This window comes from Tribolium madens, unplaced genomic scaffold (assembly GCF_015345945.1).
Source record: "Tribolium madens isolate multiple individuals breed KSU strain unplaced genomic scaffold, Tmad_KSU_1.1 Scaffold_3;HRSCAF=73;Tcas5.2_LG2, whole genome shotgun sequence".
NCBI classification, from domain to species: domain Eukaryota; kingdom Metazoa; phylum Arthropoda; class Insecta; order Coleoptera; family Tenebrionidae; genus Tribolium; species Tribolium madens.
Genome location: NW_025401006.1, coordinates 8,079,678 through 8,098,828, shown reverse-complemented (window position 1 = coordinate 8,098,828; position 19,151 = coordinate 8,079,678). Strand labels below are relative to the sequence as shown.

General features: G+C 36.6%; 3 protein-coding genes and 2 pseudogenes across 4 annotated transcripts in view; 2 read left to right on the top strand and 3 right to left on the bottom strand.

Moving 5' to 3' along the window:
- The first annotated feature begins 816 nt into the window (after positions 1-816).
- LOC123006999 (histone-lysine N-methyltransferase ash1) lies at positions 817-13,998 on the top strand. Of its 2 annotated transcripts, XM_044401994.1 has the most exons (9): positions 817-1,092; positions 1,304-1,512; positions 1,564-2,031; positions 6,918-9,130; positions 9,181-9,607; positions 11,097-12,490; positions 12,541-12,789; positions 12,904-13,285; positions 13,337-13,998. In XM_044401994.1, exons 2-9 carry the CDS (start codon positions 1,312-1,314, stop codon positions 13,478-13,480), a joined length of 5,478 nt encoding a protein of 1,825 aa, XP_044257929.1. In that variant the 5' UTR covers positions 817-1,092; positions 1,304-1,311; the 3' UTR covers positions 13,481-13,998. The 2 variants fall into 2 exon arrangements, with proteins under 2 accessions (XP_044257929.1, XP_044257930.1); XM_044401995.1 differs by lacking the exons at positions 817-1,092; positions 1,304-1,512; positions 1,564-2,031 and adding an exon at positions 3,120-3,348.
- Positions 13,999-14,081: 83 nt separating this feature from the next.
- LOC123007666 lies at positions 14,082-15,118 on the bottom strand (annotated as a pseudogene).
- Positions 15,119-15,237: 119 nt separating this feature from the next.
- Positions 15,238-16,581, bottom strand: LOC123007000 (annotated as a pseudogene).
- A 1,093-nt stretch (positions 16,582-17,674) lies between these two features.
- Positions 17,675-19,151, bottom strand: part of LOC123007665 (dynein axonemal heavy chain 6-like) — a 26,524-nt gene continuing 25,047 nt past the window's right edge. The window contains exons 8-11 of the mRNA XM_044403076.1: positions 19,011-19,149; positions 18,760-18,960; positions 18,596-18,713; positions 17,675-18,546 (exon numbers count right to left, since the gene is read on the bottom strand). Of these exons, the coding sequence (XP_044259011.1) occupies positions 18,317-18,546; positions 18,596-18,713; positions 18,760-18,960; positions 19,011-19,149 (688 nt within the window). The 3' untranslated portion in view covers positions 17,675-18,316. The remainder of the gene's footprint in view (positions 18,547-18,595; positions 18,714-18,759; positions 18,961-19,010; positions 19,150-19,151) is intronic.
- On the top strand, positions 17,804-18,325 carry LOC123007429 (WASH complex subunit 5-like). Its single transcript, XM_044402726.1, has 2 exons — positions 17,804-18,098; positions 18,145-18,325. Exons 1-2 carry the CDS (start codon positions 17,806-17,808, stop codon positions 18,299-18,301), a joined length of 450 nt encoding a protein of 149 aa, XP_044258661.1. The 5' UTR covers positions 17,804-17,805; the 3' UTR covers positions 18,302-18,325.

Here is a 19,151-nt window from a genome sequence, read left to right as displayed (position 1 = left end):
ATTCTCTCAAAGTTTTCGAAAACTGAAAGTTTCACTTCCTTTTTGTAAGTTAAAATTGCTCTAATACCCAAACGTAGTGTTGAGTGATTATGTCACACTTACCTAAGATTTTGAAACGGGTTTTATACATTTACATAATTTTGCAATGAGATTTGAATAATCTAATATTTCCCTATTGCCATTATCTGAATTAATCAATAGATTTCAAGGATTTATCTTCAGCGGCTTTTATTTCAGATCACTCCCTAACAATATAAGATTCTCTAATGGTTAATTGTCTAATGTTTCCAATATTTTCATTATTTAACATATATTAACGAGTGATTTCCTAGCTAATTGGTTTCAATTGTGAATTAGCCATTAGTCATGAGTGTGTTTTTATAAACAATACTTTTTCAAATTGTTTTAAATTAACAGTCATGATGATAAAAAAATAATACTGGAAACAACAAACACAAAGTAATATAATTATACAAAACAATATCCAATCAATTGTAGATGAAAATTTTCTTTTTTTTAAATGGGAGGCACATTAGTGTTTCGTTTATTTTAAACCCCTAGCTTATATGCAACCAATAAATCAAAGTACAGTTTTTTTGAGCCCGACCACACTGTGTTGGCAATGGTTCTAAAATTAATAAGTAGATGCCGCGCGAAAAGAGACATTTTAGAGTAACAGAACTCCACTTTTATCATTTATAACCTACAGATTTAATTGTTGTTCAAATTAAAATTGCTGTTATCCTTTTGTAATAAATGACACTTGGAATTTTCTAGAAAACTTTTAGATTTTTTCTCTTTTTCAGTAACATTTCAGAACGTGTTGTTGGTAACACGTGTTTTCAAGACGCTGTTGCGCAATTGACGTTTCGTACCATGTAACATTTTCAGGAGTTTAAAAACCGAGTGATGTGTAAACTGAAATAATTTAAGTTAATAAGTGATAAATTCAACTCCTGTAGAAGTAGTGAAACGAAACAAAAGTGACAACCATGAAAATCTCCGCATACGCGACCTAAAATCAGCTGGATGCCATCTTGTTTGTAAAGTGGAACGTAAACATGGAAATAGATTTTTTTAGCAACGACTAATGTACGTTTCTGCAACAATACAAGAAATAAGTCAAAAACACGTTCATTTAAACGTTATTGACGTTTTTTTGTGGTACTTGGAACGTGTTTTTGTTAACGGTTATTATGCATTGTCAAATCAAATTAACATGGCGTATCTTTTGTTTTTTACGCTTTGTTTTGGCGCCAATATTGATTCGTTTGAATCTGATTTTGAGGGAAATGGATTTCAGGTAAAAAAATGGCAGGAAATGAAGCAACCAGCCAAACAGAATTATGGTCTTCGGTGGTCCACCAACCATGCGAAGAGCCCGAGGAGTCTGAATTGCCTAGTACGGTGGATATGGCCGCTTTCAGTACCGGACTAACTGTAGAACCCACTAATACATCCCAAAATAATGAAAATTCCGACAGCGATAGCGACTCGGAACCTGAATCTAGCGTAAGTGGCTTCCTGATCTCCAAAATCTTAAATAACAGTCCACAATTATAGAACTCGAGTGAAGCTTCCAGTCAAAGCGATTCTTCTGATTCTGATAGTTCCTCATCAAGTGTTGAATCATCGTCAAGGAGCCCCTCGCCAGAATTTTCAGTTACCACTTCCCAAACCAACAGTTTAAGGCTCACTATTGCCACTGTAAGAAAATCAACAGGAAGTCCACCAATCGATAAAATGAGCAAAGTGGCTAATTCTAAAGCGGCTAAAAGTGGTGATTGTAGTTCTTCATCAGACTCAGTGTGCTCTTCTGATTCGGAAAGTGATTCAGAAGCTTCTGGTGCTAAAAGTTCAGTTAAGACGAGTGTGAAAAGTGCCAAGGATAATAATGTTAGGAGAAGTGCCGCGAGATTGCGAACTAGAGTGTCTGAAAAGAAAGATGAGAAGAAGGGCACCAAGAAGGAGGCGGCGCCTGCTAAGGGACCAGTCACCAGGCCCAGGACCAGGCAGAGGAAGACCAAAAAGGTATAAAACAAAATTAATTTAATTTAATTTTTTGTAAAGAATGTTTTCGCGAATATACAAAACCGAAAAATTGTGTTTGAGGCACCCTGGAAAGTTTAAATTTAATATATAATTTCCATGAGTTTTTATTTACATTTGATGAAATTACGAAAATATACAGGTCATTCCATTTGCGCTCTACTTGAAGTTTTTCCTAATCTTTTAAAAACCATTTAGTTTTTATTAAATCCACAGGTCATGTGTTCGTTACAGGAGGATCTTTTACTATTTTAAATTTTTTCAGTCACCGAAAAGTTATATTATAGTCGTTACCATGGCTACAAAGGTATAAATTAAGCACGTTTCTTAGGAAACTGTCATGTTTGGTCCAATTTTCTTTGGGCCAGCATGTCCCAAGCGCGAATTTTAAAGAGATTTTAGATTCTGCAATTGAAAGTATTTTTTTGTCTAAGATTAGAAATGCCATTCTTCCATCTGTTGTCTATTTCTTAATAAATAGAAAATATGTTATAATATTAAAACGGTTTTGAAAACGTTAGACGAAATAGTTTAATATATCTTAGACTACCTTTTTTATGTTAATACAACTTTTACAAAAAACAAAAAAAATATGGTTTCAAAATTTAATTTCACTTTTTTTTGAAAACATATAACCACAGTGCTGTAATATTTCGTCACCGTGGAAGCGATAAAATTCCTCCAATTACCTTTTAGTGTTTTATATTAATTGGCCAACCGCGAAGACTCAAACATTCGTTATCGTGCCAACAGTAGGAGGAACTAAACCCGTTTCCCGGGAAACGATCACAATTCATCCAATTAGCTTTTGAGAGCGTTTTTGATTGGTCAATTTAAAATTATTGTCGTCGCTACTTTAGACCGCGAATTTTGAGACGTAGGCTATGCTTATTATGAGTTAATTATATCGTTGCATCGTTATTTCTTTATGAGAAAATTGACAATATGGCTTTCTTATTGTTTCTTTGTTTGTTTTGTTGCAATGATTTTTATTGAATTGAATCTTGATCGTCATTCGTGAGATCGTGGCGCGCGCGTCTCTTCGTTGTTTACAACAACCTTCGTGAGTGTTGCCGGTAGGCCACGCGACCTCTTCGTTTTTAATTGATCGTCGAACGAGTAGCTGAAAAGGTATCGTGAGTGTGAGTGCGTGAAATTTTTACCGGCATGGTGAGACACGTGGACGTCGCCGCCACACCGGTGGACAGCGGCGCCATAGCTGAGGGAGTTTGGGAGTACGTCAGTCATTTGGTTAAGTCGTATCGGAGTAAGGAGATGGAAGAGAGCTTCCAGTATCAGGTCAGAAAAAAAAAGAAATAGGTGACGAACTGTTTTATTTTGCTCCAGGTTTTTTCAGTTAGTTGTGATTTCTATCACATTCTTTATTTACTTTTTAAGTGTTTTTGGATCGGGTTGACGATCCCCAAAGACGCAGTGTTTTGGCGATGTTTAAATGTTAATTCTGAAAGGGTCTAAAGATTGAAAAAGGCTCGGATCACCCCTTAAAAAGCGAGCGGAAATGAAACCAGGTCGAATTGGGGTGCCCCGTTTCCTCTTGATTCATTTCAAGATAAGGGAGTTGGATATAATGAAGGAAGTCCCGCTGTCTGGTGCTTTGTTTTCCGAGACTAATTACATCGCTTCATAATCACTACCACTCTTGAAATCGTTCCCAGACGTCTGTCGGTATCCACATATATAAATGTATTAATTTTTTCTCCTATCTTTATAAAGCTTCAAGGTCAATGTTACTCTCCCTACTTTATCGTGCTCTGTTTAACTCGAACGAGTCGGTAATTTGCAGCCAGTTTTGGAAGAAAAGACACGAGATTTGGGACCTTGTAAAATGTCATTATTCGAGGCCGCGACCTCAACAGCATCCCACACGATTTTGAAGTATTGGCGTATATGAATTTTTTCAGATTTTTCGGTTCATTAATCTCACCTCCAAGCGGAAAAGATTAATTTTGTAGTGGAATCACAATTGTTTAACTTGAAATTATGTTAATTTATAGAAGGCAGTAAACCTGTAATTTGTAGATGTATATTTAAATCAAGGCTTGCAAAACACGCAAACGTTTTGTACTTACTATTTTAATTCGTTACTCGTACGGAATTACAAAATTTTAACAATGAACCTTGCATTTCAACCAGTTTTATGCTAATTTCATATTTATGTACATTTTATTAAACTTCTAACTATAAAAGTGTAATGAAATATGTTTAGTGCGTCTCGACGTTGCATGAGGCGCCTTTTTTATATCACTCGACTTTATCAATACTTTGCTAATGACAAACTGTAAATAAAAACGCGATGAAATTTGCTCGTGATTGATTTAGAAGTAATTTTTGCTTTTTCTGATTGAGAAACATGCTTTGAATATTTTAACATTTCAAACGCGAATCACCTGTCGGCTTTTAAAATGCAGAAACTACCTTAAAGGAATATTCCAGATTGATGTCATACTTGTGCGTTTATATTGAATATAAAATTGCTCTCGGAGGGATTAACAGACGTGCAATTAATTTATGGAACAAAAAGCAAATTGTCCAGGAATGTGATTTTTTTTAATAAGTTAATGACTGATTTATTCTTATCTTGATGAAGAAATTATGCAATTTGCTAGAAAAAATGATTTACATCAAGAAAGCGATTTGGAATTATCCTGGTTACTTTGACACCAACATCATAAATTTTATTAACTACGTTTCTTAAGTAATTATTTTTGACAGTTAAAGTAGCCAGAGAAGACAATTGCTATCATAGCAACAGTGGTAAAAATTAAGTTCGTTGCCTAGGATACGCTCAATATTCGTCCAATCACTTTGTATTATTTTGAGTTGACCAACCACATGTCAACATCGAGAACTAAGTACGCTTCTAAGGAAACGACCAAAATTTGGTAACCTTTGCGCGGGAGTATGCGACTGGGCTGTTAAAAATTCGCATCGTTAATCGTCATTTTATTGTAAATTTTTGCAATTTGGTTTAATTTGAAGTAGATTTGGTATTTTTTGCCGGCTCCTCCAGCGACGACGCATCACAAAATGCTCACCATTGCTCTCGTTGAAGTCAAGGCCATCCGGTAACATTGTTGTCTCGCAGAAGGCTTGCGCGATTCTTTTAACCGGCCCATTGCTCTTTCATTATACTCCGCCTTAATTAATTGCTTCGGCCGGATGCAGAAGCAAACCACCAACTGTAATAACGAAATGTCACCACATCGAGAACGAGATGTCAAAATATTCATCTCGTCCGGTCCGGTGAGTTTTTCGAATGAAAATTTTGGGCCGGTCCGGACAATCACCGAATTTTTTCTCATCTTTTTGCAAGGTCATTGGAAAAATAAATAGATTCTGAGTCTAATTGCGCGCCGCATTCTTCGCAGTTTATACTGCAATTAGATTGGACATTTAGAAATATCAAGTAAAGGTGCGCTTTCATAACATTGCCTTCTAACATTTTCATATATGGGCAATCGTATAAAGCGAGAAATGCATTCAATTCGACGATCGAATCGACGTTCACACGTTATGCGAAAAGGCTTGGCTTCGAAATGACTTTCACGATGTTTTATATTTTGATTTTTAAGCGATTTTAGTTCCTAAATGCCACAAGCATTTTCTGGATTTAGCATCAGGAAATCGGTAGGAGCAAGAATGCGACCGATCGTTGTAATAAAATATTACAAATTCCTTTCCGTTAAACTAAATACCATATGCGGGCGAATCTTTACAACGAAATTAATTGTATTTTGCTGAACATAACCACAAAACGTCCATTTTTCGGCGCGTTATTACATTTCACCATGTGATATTAAAACGTGTTGCACATCTCAAGAGGCCCCCTCTTCAATAAAATTCGTCGAAATCTCTTAACATTCGTCATCTGTTGAGAAAATGACGCTTTTTTCTGGCATTTTTTTTCATAATCGACTGCCAAGTGTATCCAGACTCTGGTGCGATTATAACGTGTTACAAAATTTTATTGTGAGTTGGTTTTATCAAATATTTGCTTCTAGACTAGAAAACGTTTGAGAGAAAAGGTGTAAAGAAAGGTCTCATCAAGTTAAATGCGAAGCGAAATGCGACAGAGTGTGCTTGTTACCAGGGGCGGACTGGTGAAAAAAAGCCTATCATGTCGGTAAAAAATATTATTGTTTATGTACTGCTATAAGGAAGAAAGAATATCGTAAACGTGATTTTCTATTATGTTGCCAGTTTTTCTGTAATTTTAAGAAAGTAAACCAGCCACTCCGGCCCTGCATTGTTATTACTAATTAGAAATTACATCATTCGTTGATCAATCCGAGTAATGGTATACAACTTTTTTAATTGTTTATTTATGGAATTAACGAAGGATTATTGGATGTTATATCACGGTCTACATCTCCCGTCATTTTAAAATTTAATTAATTAAATAATAAGAGGATTTTCCGCGTTGATGAATCCGTTTGTTCATGGCCAAGGACTGGTAGCATCAAGATTTTTATTTTATCACAAATTTGATCCGTTTTCCGTTACATTCCAAACAATGTTGTCTTTTCTTGTAACAAGTCGGAACACCTTGCACGTCGTAGCTTCCACCTGGCGTTTGAATACGCGATATCGCGTGATAAATACTCCCCCGATCAACGGACACCCTCGATGAGGGTTAAACGACCGTCAATGTAAAACAGTCGCTTTACTAGAACGTATCCCGCGTCCACTTAAGTAAAAAAATTGCTGTGTCCTGCGTGCGTGCATGCATTTCCACGCGAAATGTGTGGTGGTGATTCATATCAAACTATCGATCGAGGTATTAGTCAACAGAAAGAAAACTTTTCTGCAATTGGGAACACACATTACAGAGTTTGAATTTGTTCCAGATGGCGGCGTCGTTGCCTTTATCCCGAGGTTCGACTTATACCAGCTCGGATTCGGAGGATTCGGACGCCGATAGGGCAATTCTAGCCTCCTGCAGTTTGCAGGAAATCCGTCAGGAGGACCTAGCGGCGATTTTACCTGACCAGCAGGAATGCGACGCTTTTGGTGATTTTGAATGTAACAGGGTTGATAAAAATTCACCTCAAACGGGTGACATGTCAAGCTCGGACATGGAGTTGCCTCAACAGGCGGTTAATGCACTCATACAGAGGACTACAGAAAGTTCTAGCGAATCCGAATCACATGCACCACCTAATCCTTCGACTCTTTATGCAAACAGTTTGTTACAACAATTCGTTGCTCAAACCCAATTGTTAAATGCACCGTGTCCTGTAATTCCGACAGGAACCGATGGAATCAAAACCTTACCCCTAAACACTTGTGAAAATCAAAGTAATAATAATAATACCACGAACAATAATAATAACACAGGAGGTGATACAGTTAAAAGGAAAAGAGGACGACCAAGGAAAAATCACAAGGCACAAAATGATAATAAAACACAAACTAAAACAATGAATGAGTATTGTGGTGATCCTAATGTTTCACCAGATTCTGGGATTCAAAATAGTCCCGATCATGTTTCAAGTCCCGAACCGACTCTTACTTTAAAAAACAAAGAAGAAAATAAGAAAGAAAACAAACCAAAAACTATGGTTAATAAATCGAAAGAATTGAGTAAGTTATCAGTGACTTCGAATCGATTCGATCGTTTGTTGTATGCTAACACTGATCGGGTCCTCTATCCTCCTCGGAGGAAAGTAGGTCGACCTCCTTTAATAAAGAAAGGGCCGGGTAGGCCCCCCAAACACAAAACATCAAATAACACAAATCAAGAAATTAAACCTCCCGATAAAGCTGATAAAATAAAAACAAAAACAGAACAACGGCCCGTACTCGTAGCTAAAAACAAAATCGACAATACCAAAGTCAAATTTACAACTCTGAAAAATCTTAAAGTGATGCACAGCAAACACAAACATAAAAAACACAAAAAATACAAAATAAAAATTCTCAAACCTTTGACCGGGACTAACGACAAAGTTGTGATCGAAATCGATAAATTAGTAGCCGATTTTATGAAATTTTGTGTTATTGGAAGTAGTAAACCGCCGAAAGAGAATGTACCCGAAGTGAAACCTGCGAAAAAAGTATCGAAAAAACGCAAAACCACGGAACAGAAGAAGAAGAAAATTAGTGTGAATGCGACGGTTAATAAAGTGGCGAATTTAAACGAGCAGAGATTGCCCTTGAAGAAGAGACATTACTTGTATTCTGATGGAAAGAAAAGTGAGGAAATTCTTCCAAAAGAGGAGAAAGTCAGTGCGAATAATAATTCAATAACGGCTACCACTCCGAAGAAGAGACATCGGTTGGAGGTGATTAACAAGGAGAAGGAGAATCCGGCCGTTCCGACCGTTGAGCCGAAAGTCAAGCCAAAACTGTCCCTAGAGTCCCTCATTTCTGAACTGAAGATGAAAAGAGGGTTGTCAAGTCAGGAGGAAAATCTACAAGTTGTCAAAGTCGATTTAGTTGTTAGTCAAGACGCTAAAACTTCCGTCGATAATAACTTAAAAAAGAAGCCTAGGAAACGTCGGGCCATCAACCGCACTGGTTTCCCCACTGTCAAAAAGAAGAAAAAGAAAGTGATTTCTGTTGAAGATTCGGTCGATACCGAAGAAGATAAGCCTTTGATAAGCTGTGATCGTGTCCCGAAAGATGGCGAAGAGTATAATAAATTCATCCAAAGGACTGAAAAAGCCGACTCGACCAAAACTGACGATTCACTGTCAAAATGGGAAGTCATGAGTGAGTGTGATAGTCTTCCTCAAGATGAACGGATCGAAGACAGGGCTGAGAGTGGCGCTGATATGGATGAGGTTTCCCTCGAGGCGAGCATCGAACGATTGAGGTCGCGTCTCGACAAAAAGAAACGGAAACGTGCTGAAAAAGTAATAGATTTAAACGGATACCCGAAAAGACGGCTACGAGACATATCACCCGCCAGCAGTATCGATATTATAATCGACCGGCGTTTACGCGAGGAACGTGCTTCAGCTTCTGGCGACGAAATGAAGAAAAACAAGAAAGCCCCAAGATGGCGCAAACGGTACCTCGTCGCTGGACTTTTCTCCGATTATTTCAAAGAGGACGAGTACGTTTTTCAATTGACCAATTTATTGTTTATTGATTGTGTGTTTTTAGTGAGACTAGTAGACTCAAAAGGAGCGAAAACGCGGCGAAATCACGCTTGACGTACAATCCGGCCGAGCATCCGTACGGTCTATTACCGCCGCCATATCACTGTGGCAAATATTTGCGGTGTCGCAAATTGCCGTTTCAGTTACCGTACGATCTGTGGTGGCAACATTCTCATTCGCAATTGCCTGGAAGGGATGTCGTACCGTCGTGGAATTATCGGAAGATACGGACAAATGTTTATAATGTCAAGACGACGACAGGAGCTTGCGAACCGCAAACTTGCAATTGTACGCCATTGGCGAATTGCGGGGATGATTGTATCAATCGGCTGGTATTGGCGGAGTGTCCCGCGAGCCACAAGTGCCAAAATCAGAAGATACAAAGGCACGAGTGGGCGCCGGGACTTGAAAAATTTATGACCGAAAATAAGGTAACGTTTTTTGTGTGCGAGAAAACTGGTTGCTTTTTTATTTTTATTAATTTTTTCTAATTTCATATCGATGTCATTTGTTTGGTTTGAATTCTTGTTATTTTGTGTCAAAAAAAGTGAAGTAAATATTAACCGATTTTGAATACAAAAAACAAATACAGACTAGATTATAAAAAAATCCAAGCCATAACTTGATTATTTTAATCGTCGTCTGCGTTGACTGACAGTAATAAAGTCTGGGTAATGCCAAAAAATGGCCGTTGAGGGAGCGACGAGTCCGCGCTCCAATGGAATAAATTTTTATACAGTCTTGGAGTTGAAATTTGACCTAGTAATAGAAGAGTACAGAAATAAAGTAACCGAGAAAAAAACTCACACAATTGTTATTATCAAGAATGTTATTTAATTCCAAAATATTGGTACACGGTTTGAGGGTCACTGGAATTGTTTCCTTGTTCAGATAGAATTGTATTGTTGCAATAGATTAAACAATCCTATCCATGACAATGAAAGAGAAAAATCACTTCATAGTTTTGACACTGTCATCATTTGATTTGCTTTTGCTTTAATTTTTATCAAAATTCGAAGATCTGTTTAATCTCTTTCAGCGAATGGTTTCCAATAGGTTTGATTCGTTTTTCTTAATTTTTCTCCAATTTTATGAACATGTATGGCAAAATATTAAAATAATAATTTGGTTGTCGTGATTATGATTTACTGTGAAACACAAGGTAATGATACTAATGGCCATTGTTGCAGTCGAAGCAGCAGTTCTCAAACAAATAGTGTAAAATGAGTAATTTACTTTAACAACGTGAATTTTTGTTTTATATAGCGTATTAGTTTTCTTCTACCGTGAATATCATCTCATTTAAATTTCAACCTCAAGACCGTAAACACCCTGTATACAAAAATTTACTTTTGTGTTTTATGGGTTGTATAATAATAAATGCGTAATTGTTTATTTTTGAATTTTTTCTAATAGACGAAAAACTTCAAAAATTAAAACATTTTATACGCAAATATAATTTTATTTATTTAAAAAAAAAACATATTTTCTCAACGTCTTTTAAATTATTGCCTTCAGCAGTTATTCTGTTTTTAATTAAATTAGTCAAGCCTGGATCCCCTTGAGAATTTCCCATATATCTGTCTAAAGTTCTTCTGGATGGAGCTTTTAAAAACAGACTCCTCGCAAATTCATAACCTTTTGAAGAAATGTACCTCCAGACAATACAATGACGCACTGTAAGTAACTTCAGACCATCTTGGGTTTTTTAGGGAATAATTATAAATTTGATCAAGTAAAAGCACAGCCCTTAGTTTATCTGACTCAATTTTCACTACACAATGTTGACCTTTACTGTAATTGTCAATTTTTTCCTTCGTTTTCTTTAAGTTTTCAAGTTTATTTTTATTACTGTCAATCAATGCAGACGACGATTTTAATATCGCTCAGATTAGGCTAATGTAGCATTATTTCGTGAAGGGTTGGGGCGTCCGCACGAAACTGCCCATCAAAGCCGGGGAATTCATCTTGGAATACGTCGGCGAGGTTGTCTCTGACCAGGAATTCAAAGAACGCATGGCTACTATTTACGTCAACGACACCCACCACTACTGCTTACACCTAGACGGTGGTTTGGTCATCGACGGCCACCGAATGGGCGGCGACGGTCGTTTCGTCAACCATTCCTGTCAACCAAACTGTGAGATGCAAAAATGGTCAGTCAACGGCCAATTTCGCATGGCTTTATTCGCACTTCGCGACATCGACAGTTCCGAAGAGCTCACTTACGACTACAACTTCTCTCTTTTCAATCCAGCCGAAGGCCAAGAATGCAAATGCGGCAGCGAAATGTGCCGTGGAGTGATTGGAGGCAAGTCACAAAGAGTTCGTCAACTACCGGAAGTCAAAGACGGGAAAAATCCGGGACGTGTGGGTCGACCACGGAAAAATCAAGCTAAAAGGACTACAAGTGTTAAAGACCTGCCCTTACCGCAATCGACAGTACCGATAGTGGCGCCCCCGCAGGTCAGACCAATGAGTCATCAACAGAAATGTTTCATTTTGGAACACCACTGTTTCCTCTTAAGGAATCTGACGAAAGTGAAACGGATGAGAGATAGGTCGAGTAGTTCGCTGATTTCTAGACAACAAGCGATGACGCCGACCAATCAGGGGGCGGCTTTTATTAATCATTTAAATGCATTGGAAAAACCGAGGAATATTCGGACGAGGCGATTGGCCCAAGCCGAGGATAATCCCGAGTTGAGCAAAACAGTGAAGTTGGCAGCGGTTTTGAGGGAGATTTGGAATACGGTAACGAAAGCCAAAGATGAAAATAACGAATCGCTGAGTACACATTTTACAACAATGCCGTCGAAACGGAAAGTACCTGAGTTCTACCAACGTATTACGAATCCAATTGATCTCGCCACAATCGAGCAAAACATCGCCACGGGTTATTATTTGACACCTGAGAGTTTCAATTCAGATATGAATCGAATGTTTGCCAATTATTTACAGTTTTATGGCCGTACGAAAGAAATCGGCGTCGCTGCTATTAAACTGAAGAAAGTCTACGTTGAAGCCAAACAGCAGAGTTTGCCCAAATTCGAAAACGTCTTAGGGATGAAACCCTCGAATTTTGTCTCAAATAGAAGCAAGTGCAAAGACGAAGAGGAAGATATCATCCGTTGTATCTGCGGGATGCCACGTGATGAAGGCTTGATGATACAATGTGAGAGGTGCATGGTGTGGCAGCATAGCGAATGTGTGAAAGCAGATGTTTCGGCCGAGAGTTATCACTGCGAACAGTGTGTACCCAGAGAAGTCGATTACGAAATACCCCTTGACGAATTCACAGAACACGGACATAGGTTAATTATTTCACTCGACATAATTTCCTGTTTTAATCGATTTTTCACAGATATTACATGACATTGTTACGAGGCGAATTGCAACTAAGACAAGGAGACACCGTTTATGTCTTACGCGACATTCCAATTCCTGGTACAGATCGTAAACACACTTACGATACGATCGGAAAAATTGACTATTCCGAATTGGACATCTTTAGGATTGAACGCTTGTGGAAAGATTCCAAGACGGGACAACGCTTTGCTTACGGTCATCATTATTTACGACCCCATGAAACCTACCACGAACCGACAAGAAAGTAAGTTAATAAAACTTAATAAAACAAACAAAATTTTTGACTTCTTTTGTTCAAATTGTCTTATTTTTTTAACGTAAAGAAAGCTTGATGAGGTACGAAATTGTTTTTTTTTAGGTTTTTCCCCAATGAGGTGATGCGCGTCCCGCTGTACGAAGCCGTCCCCGTCGAACTAATAATTTCCCATTGTTGGGTCATGGATGTGAACACTTTCTGCAAAGGGCGACCCATCGGTGCTCCCGAAGAGCACATCTACATATGCGAATACCGTGTTGATAAATCCGCGCGATTGTTTAGCAAAGTCTCCAAATCAAAATTCCCTGTTTGTACTAAAAGTTTCGCTTTTGAAAGGTTCGAAACTCGACTCAAAGTCTCCCGGACTTACACTCCTCACGATTTGGATCCAGCGTTAGTGAAACCTCGAGGTCGCAAACCCCAAGAAACTGAAGATAAAGAAACTGTCATTCCAACTCTGCCAGTCCACGTGCCTGTTGTAAGAGTAAGTTGCTTGTTGTTGTAATTGTTATTTTTTAATTGGTTTGTGTCTTAGACTCCTGTAGAGCAAAAAGCTCGTTTGAATAAAATTTTATTGAATCTCTTGAGTAAAATGCCAACGAAACAAGCGTTGGATGTGTCGTATCTTCTCGAAGGAGGGAGGAGAAGGAAAAAACCAGCCGAGAATGGTAAAAATTAATGAAATGGGTGATATTAAAAAATATATTTTAATTTTTTATTTTTTATGCGACGCTATTGAATGTTATTTATCCTTATTACTAGGGTTAATGATGGTAGGTTTTAATTGTTTGTAAATGTTTCTCATAGGTTTTAACGACTAGTCATAGTTCTGTTGTTAATTTTATCTTTTTCATTATTTATTTGTATATAATGAAATTGTTGCCTTTATATATTTTAGCGAGTTGGAGAGAAGAGAACAAATTATTTCCGGAAATTTTATGGTACTAAATTTTTTGTTTCAGTCCCAGTGTACAAATTTATGTTTTAGTCATTTGGTTAGAAAAGTAGGTCTTTCAGCGCTGTTGCTTTTTATTTTTACATCGGATTTGTATTTATTAATTGGATAATTTATTTTTTCTTTTACTTGTAGAATTCTTGCCTGATTAGATCATAAGGTTTTAACATTAATACATGTTTTTTGAACATTTATATCTCACATTAGATATAATTTTTAATAATAAATTGTTATATTTTTAATTACGAAATATTTTTTTTACTAAAACACCTTAAAATTTTTATTTCTTTATTTTAATAAGAAAGTAGTACAAAGAGAGATACGTTTAAATTCTTAAAACAAGAGCTATTTAGTCTTTCTTCACACATTGAAACAAACATTTGCTTCATCAGATCGTTACCTGAGACAATCACCACACGTAACGATAATTGTAGCTCTCGTAAAAGCCTCCAATTAATTGCAAGTGGCAATTTCGGAATTAGCACAGTTCTCGTTCCCAAAGGATATGCGTTATCATTCCTCAAAGAAACCATCCCTAGCCCTTCTAATTTACTCATACTCGCAATTTTCGTTATCAACGGCATGTAAATCTCCCCGAAGACAACTCGCACAACCAGGATTGCCCAAATTAGCCAATTCCGGACTGGCCAGAATTTGTTTAAACTTATTCGCATTGACGTAAAATTCCTTCGTCCTGAATTTTGGGAACCGGATTTTTGTTTGTCCTGGAACCTCCACCTCCTACACGAAATTGCCACTGATCAAGTGTCGGTATGCCAAACTGGAAGAAAAGCCGAATTGATGTAGGAACTTTCTCCAGAAGTTTTTAATTTCGCTCTCGGTGAGTTTCTGAGTGACACAAAGCAAACAAAAGAGTCTCAACGTGACACAAGGGTCGTCTTCTGTGCAAAGACTTTCTTCCAAGTGGAAGAAGTTGGAGGCACGGTTCGTGTTCTGGATGATGTTTGATTCGATTTCTCGCTGCGACTCTAGCGAGGACTTAGGATGTTAGCTGTGGTCTCAGCCACGAGTAATTGATTCGCGATTAGTTTTTTACGGGTTTGGGTGGGCTGGAGGAGCTTTTGCACGTAGTGTCTCATCTCATTTAATGATAGAACGTACAACGTACTGCCAGCAGGACGACCCGTACTACTCGTCCTACCGTTTTTAAATGCTTATTTTAGAAGGACTAGCAGGACTGTCATTTACACGAAAAAAAAGAGATTTTTTTAACCTGTCTAAACATGTTTGTTTCGTCTCGATACGACCATTTTTACCAATCATGGGTGAGATTAAAAAAGGTACGCGTGTCGCTAATAGAGCAACGATATTTGACGCTCTGGGCAGTGGCAACTCGTGGAGCAGGCTCCATTTTGGAGAAAATTTTGCTTCTGCCCTATGTTGGGGCACAGTAATACAAGTATATGCCCAAAAACAATACGTGGTTGTTACATGGAATATAAATAAAAAAACTACAAAAGTGAAATTTAGTGATTTAGATAGAATTTAGATAGAATAGAAAAACATAAATTATTTTGTACATCTAATAATTAATTAAATTTTTGGTACAACAAACTAGTGGGGTCTTGTTAACAACCTGAAAATAATTTTTGTATATTAATTTGCCAACGACATTAGTTATTTCACTTACCTATATACGTGGTGTTTTTTATGATTTGTTTTAGCATCTACTACATCTAAATTTTAAAATAATTTCACAAATTTTATCACTTATTACTACAAATTTCTGTGTTTTATCACCTTTAAGTGTATTTTTTATCAATTAGATTAAAAATTATAAAAGCTTAAATTGGTATCGTAGTCTAAAGCATTGTCTAAAGTCTTTAAATTTTAAATTTTGGTTTTTGTAATTTTTTTTTAATAAAATTATTATTTAGATGGTATTTCTGCGTAGACAAATTTTTATAAAACCGTTTATTTTTTCAAATAAATTTATTAAAACACGTTTCTAGTTTTTTTATCTGCACCACTCGCCTCCACTGGTTAAAAATGCTCGAATCAGTTCAATTTGTCACGTGACTACATAGTGAATAAAGTCCTGCTAGAAGGACAAGTCCATTTAAAAGCTAGTCCTTCTAGCAGGACATTACATAATGTACAAAATTCTTCCAGCAGGACAATACCTTGTACGTTCTATCATTAAGCCCATGTCACGTGATTCGAGTGCCTCGGATTTCAGTTTTCTGGTCATAGTTCTCAAGCTTGACGTAACTTCAGTGAAATACAAGTTTTTTTTTATTTCAGAGTAACAACTGGTTGTTTTTTTAAGATCTAAGACTACCTTGTGCCGTTTCTGTCTCGTTTTTCTTATGCTCTACGTATCCTGTATTAACTCCATACACTTCATTCAATAAAAAAGCTGAGTAGGTACTAGGTGTTAGTAAGGCACTGGGATAATCTACATTTCTGTCAATTATAATTAAAGCTCCTATATCTGAATTAAATCTATCTGTTTCACCCTTCTCAGACGAGAGTAAGTCAATCTGACACAAAATCTTATTTAAATATTCCGCCTACAGCTATTTGAAACTTTGGTTTACCAATCACAAAAAACATGTTCCACAACGCTTTCGACAACGGCTGCAAAAACGTATAGTCATGCAACAAAAACAAATTTTTTGTAATTCTAAACTTAAAATCCCCGCATCTAAATGAATAGGAAACCAATGAAAGCAATGTAATTTGATAATGGAAAACAACCCCAACGCTTCCAACTTGTCTTGAGAATAATTCAAATAACGTGGAACAATAAATAATTATGTGAAACCTCTATTCTTAACTGGATTTTCTTGATCGATTTGTGACCGAATATGACATAAAAAATGTTATAATATCAATAAAAAAAAATGTACAAACCCGGAAAGCTGCAAAGGGATAATATAAGGCTCTGGTGTGTATGCAATTTTTGTCTACAACCACTTTGGTTTAGTTAAACGTCGCTCAAGTCAATTCTTAATCCGCAAAAAATGGACGTCGAACTAGTGATCAAAACAAATCATATCCACGTTAATTATAACAACAGTTCAGTCTTTTCAATCACCCCCGTACTCAAAGATATTCTGGTACACCTACTCGGCCACGTCCAGAAGTAGACGCCTCTTGACTATCTCAACCAATCAAATTTCAACTCCACGGTTCAAATCCAATTACTAAACCCTTTTTTTTCTTTTTTATTAATAAAAAAACAAACAATTATTTATTGCACTTATTTCTTCTACAGAAAAATAAATCTTATCACGACAAAACAGTGTTTTAGTTCAGCTTATAGGTAGCTTCTAATTTGTGGTTTTACCTTAGTGATAACAGGTTTTAGATATCAACGTGACACTAAATTTGTCACTGGAATCCAGTGTAACACAGAATTCTTTTTCTTTACATAAAAGTTTAAATTTATTGTGACATATTTCACTCTAAAAAATGTAAATGTAACGTTGTTTTTTTAAATAAAGGTTTGAAATTAAATTTAGAACTAAACTTAAAAAAAACGTCATTAAACAAATTTTTGAAATTTTTATAGATAGAATTTTTTTAATTTTTTTTTTTGTTCCTGGTACCTTACCCTACATGGCATTTATCTTTGGGGCGCGAGTTCTGGCGCACTCTCTATGTAGAACGTTACTCCTTCATCAACTTTTAAAATCGCGATATCTCAGGAATGGTGATTCTTAGAAAAAAAGAATAAAGACCATTTTTGTAGATAATTTTAAGATCTATAATTCTTGTCTGGGCTACTTTTTTGATAAAACTTACCGTTTGCGAAAAAAATTTAAAAAACCTCAAATTTTGACCTTTGACTGGGAATAACTTTTTTAGCACACATGGGATCGATGGGACTTTTGACACTTTATTTCTAATGGTGTACCCAAAGTCTCCACCAAAATTTAGCTCTGTCAGAATTTTCGTTATTTGACCATTATTTTTATGACTAATTTGACCGGACTATTTGTGATTTTTTCCACTCAAAAAAATGTTTCAGGGCTTTATTACTCGACATTGTTAATGGTGAATGTGCCCCAAGTGAGGAAATCATGTCCACACTATCACACTATTTCGATTACTCGGGCTTAAATAACCCATTTAATAAAATCTACATCACATCAAAGTTCGACAACAATCATTATATCACAATTTTCGTTTTTGTGATTGCACATTTACACAAAGTTTTTTTCCCACGAAACAAACGAAATACGGACCAAATCGATGGGACCACATTTGCTGTCTCAATTCACACTCTCATCAAACAATTCCATAACAAATTAAACGAAAGTTTTATCAACTTATTAAGTGATTATATCACACAATTGACTAGATACAACATAAGGTGGGTAAAAAACTTGTCAATTTCAGTTTTAAACGTTTTTTTTTAGTGTTAAAAGCACCGACTTGCCTTTAGAAGTATCCCTAGCCATGAGTTTCCTTGAAACGTTCACGAATTACTCCGAGGCGTCCCGAAAGTGTCTCAAAGAAGCAATTCCCGATGAAATTTTACATTTGCAACAAACTCTAATCGCGTCTTCTTCGTAAATCAAATAAAAATAATCAATCAGTGATTTGTGTCAATAATGCAGTTCCTTTCAATATCCAGTAACTTTGTGGTTTATCAGTTGGTAACAAAACAGCGATTACGAAATTCGTACTGTGTCCTGTTGTCGATAAGACACCTGCACGTATCGATGTCTTGTACAATGGAGTCACATATCTTTTATCATTTGGGGGTAAATTAGTCTTTGGTAACATCCAAATAGCCGGTAGTAAGGGATTAATTTCACCTAAAACGCGAGTATTACACAAGATTTTTTCTACGACTATAAATCAAACCAGGTTTGGCATCAACTAATTTATGAGTTGGTGTGTCCCATCGGCCTGCATCGAGGAAAAGCCCATGAACTATAGCCCCATCTTGCGGATGATGCAAACCTTTATAAACTTCCAAATTCTAAAAAATTCAATCAATGATTAAATTAAATTAAATTTAGCTCTACTTCGTGTTGTTCCTCATCGTGAATCTTCTTCACTTGTTCCTGTTCAATCCATACTTTTTGTACCTCAAAATCGAATTTGAGTTGATCGATCGGTAAGTTATACTTTCTGGCATGGGTTTGTAAAGTTCCGGTTAGGAAACCTTGAGGGAAGTAGAAACCCGATAGCCAGTACGAAGCTGGAGGACCTGAACGCACCCAAATCTACAATTAATTAGTTAAAAATTTGAAAAATTACATTTTAATAAACAAACTTTAATGAAATCGAGTCGTAACACCAAGTCTCGTATCCAACTTCCAAGACTTTTCAATGAATTGTAGCTTTTTTTCGACCACATTTTCGGTACTTGATTGTTGGTGAAGGCGACATAAACCTCCTCCAAAGCGTCCGACAT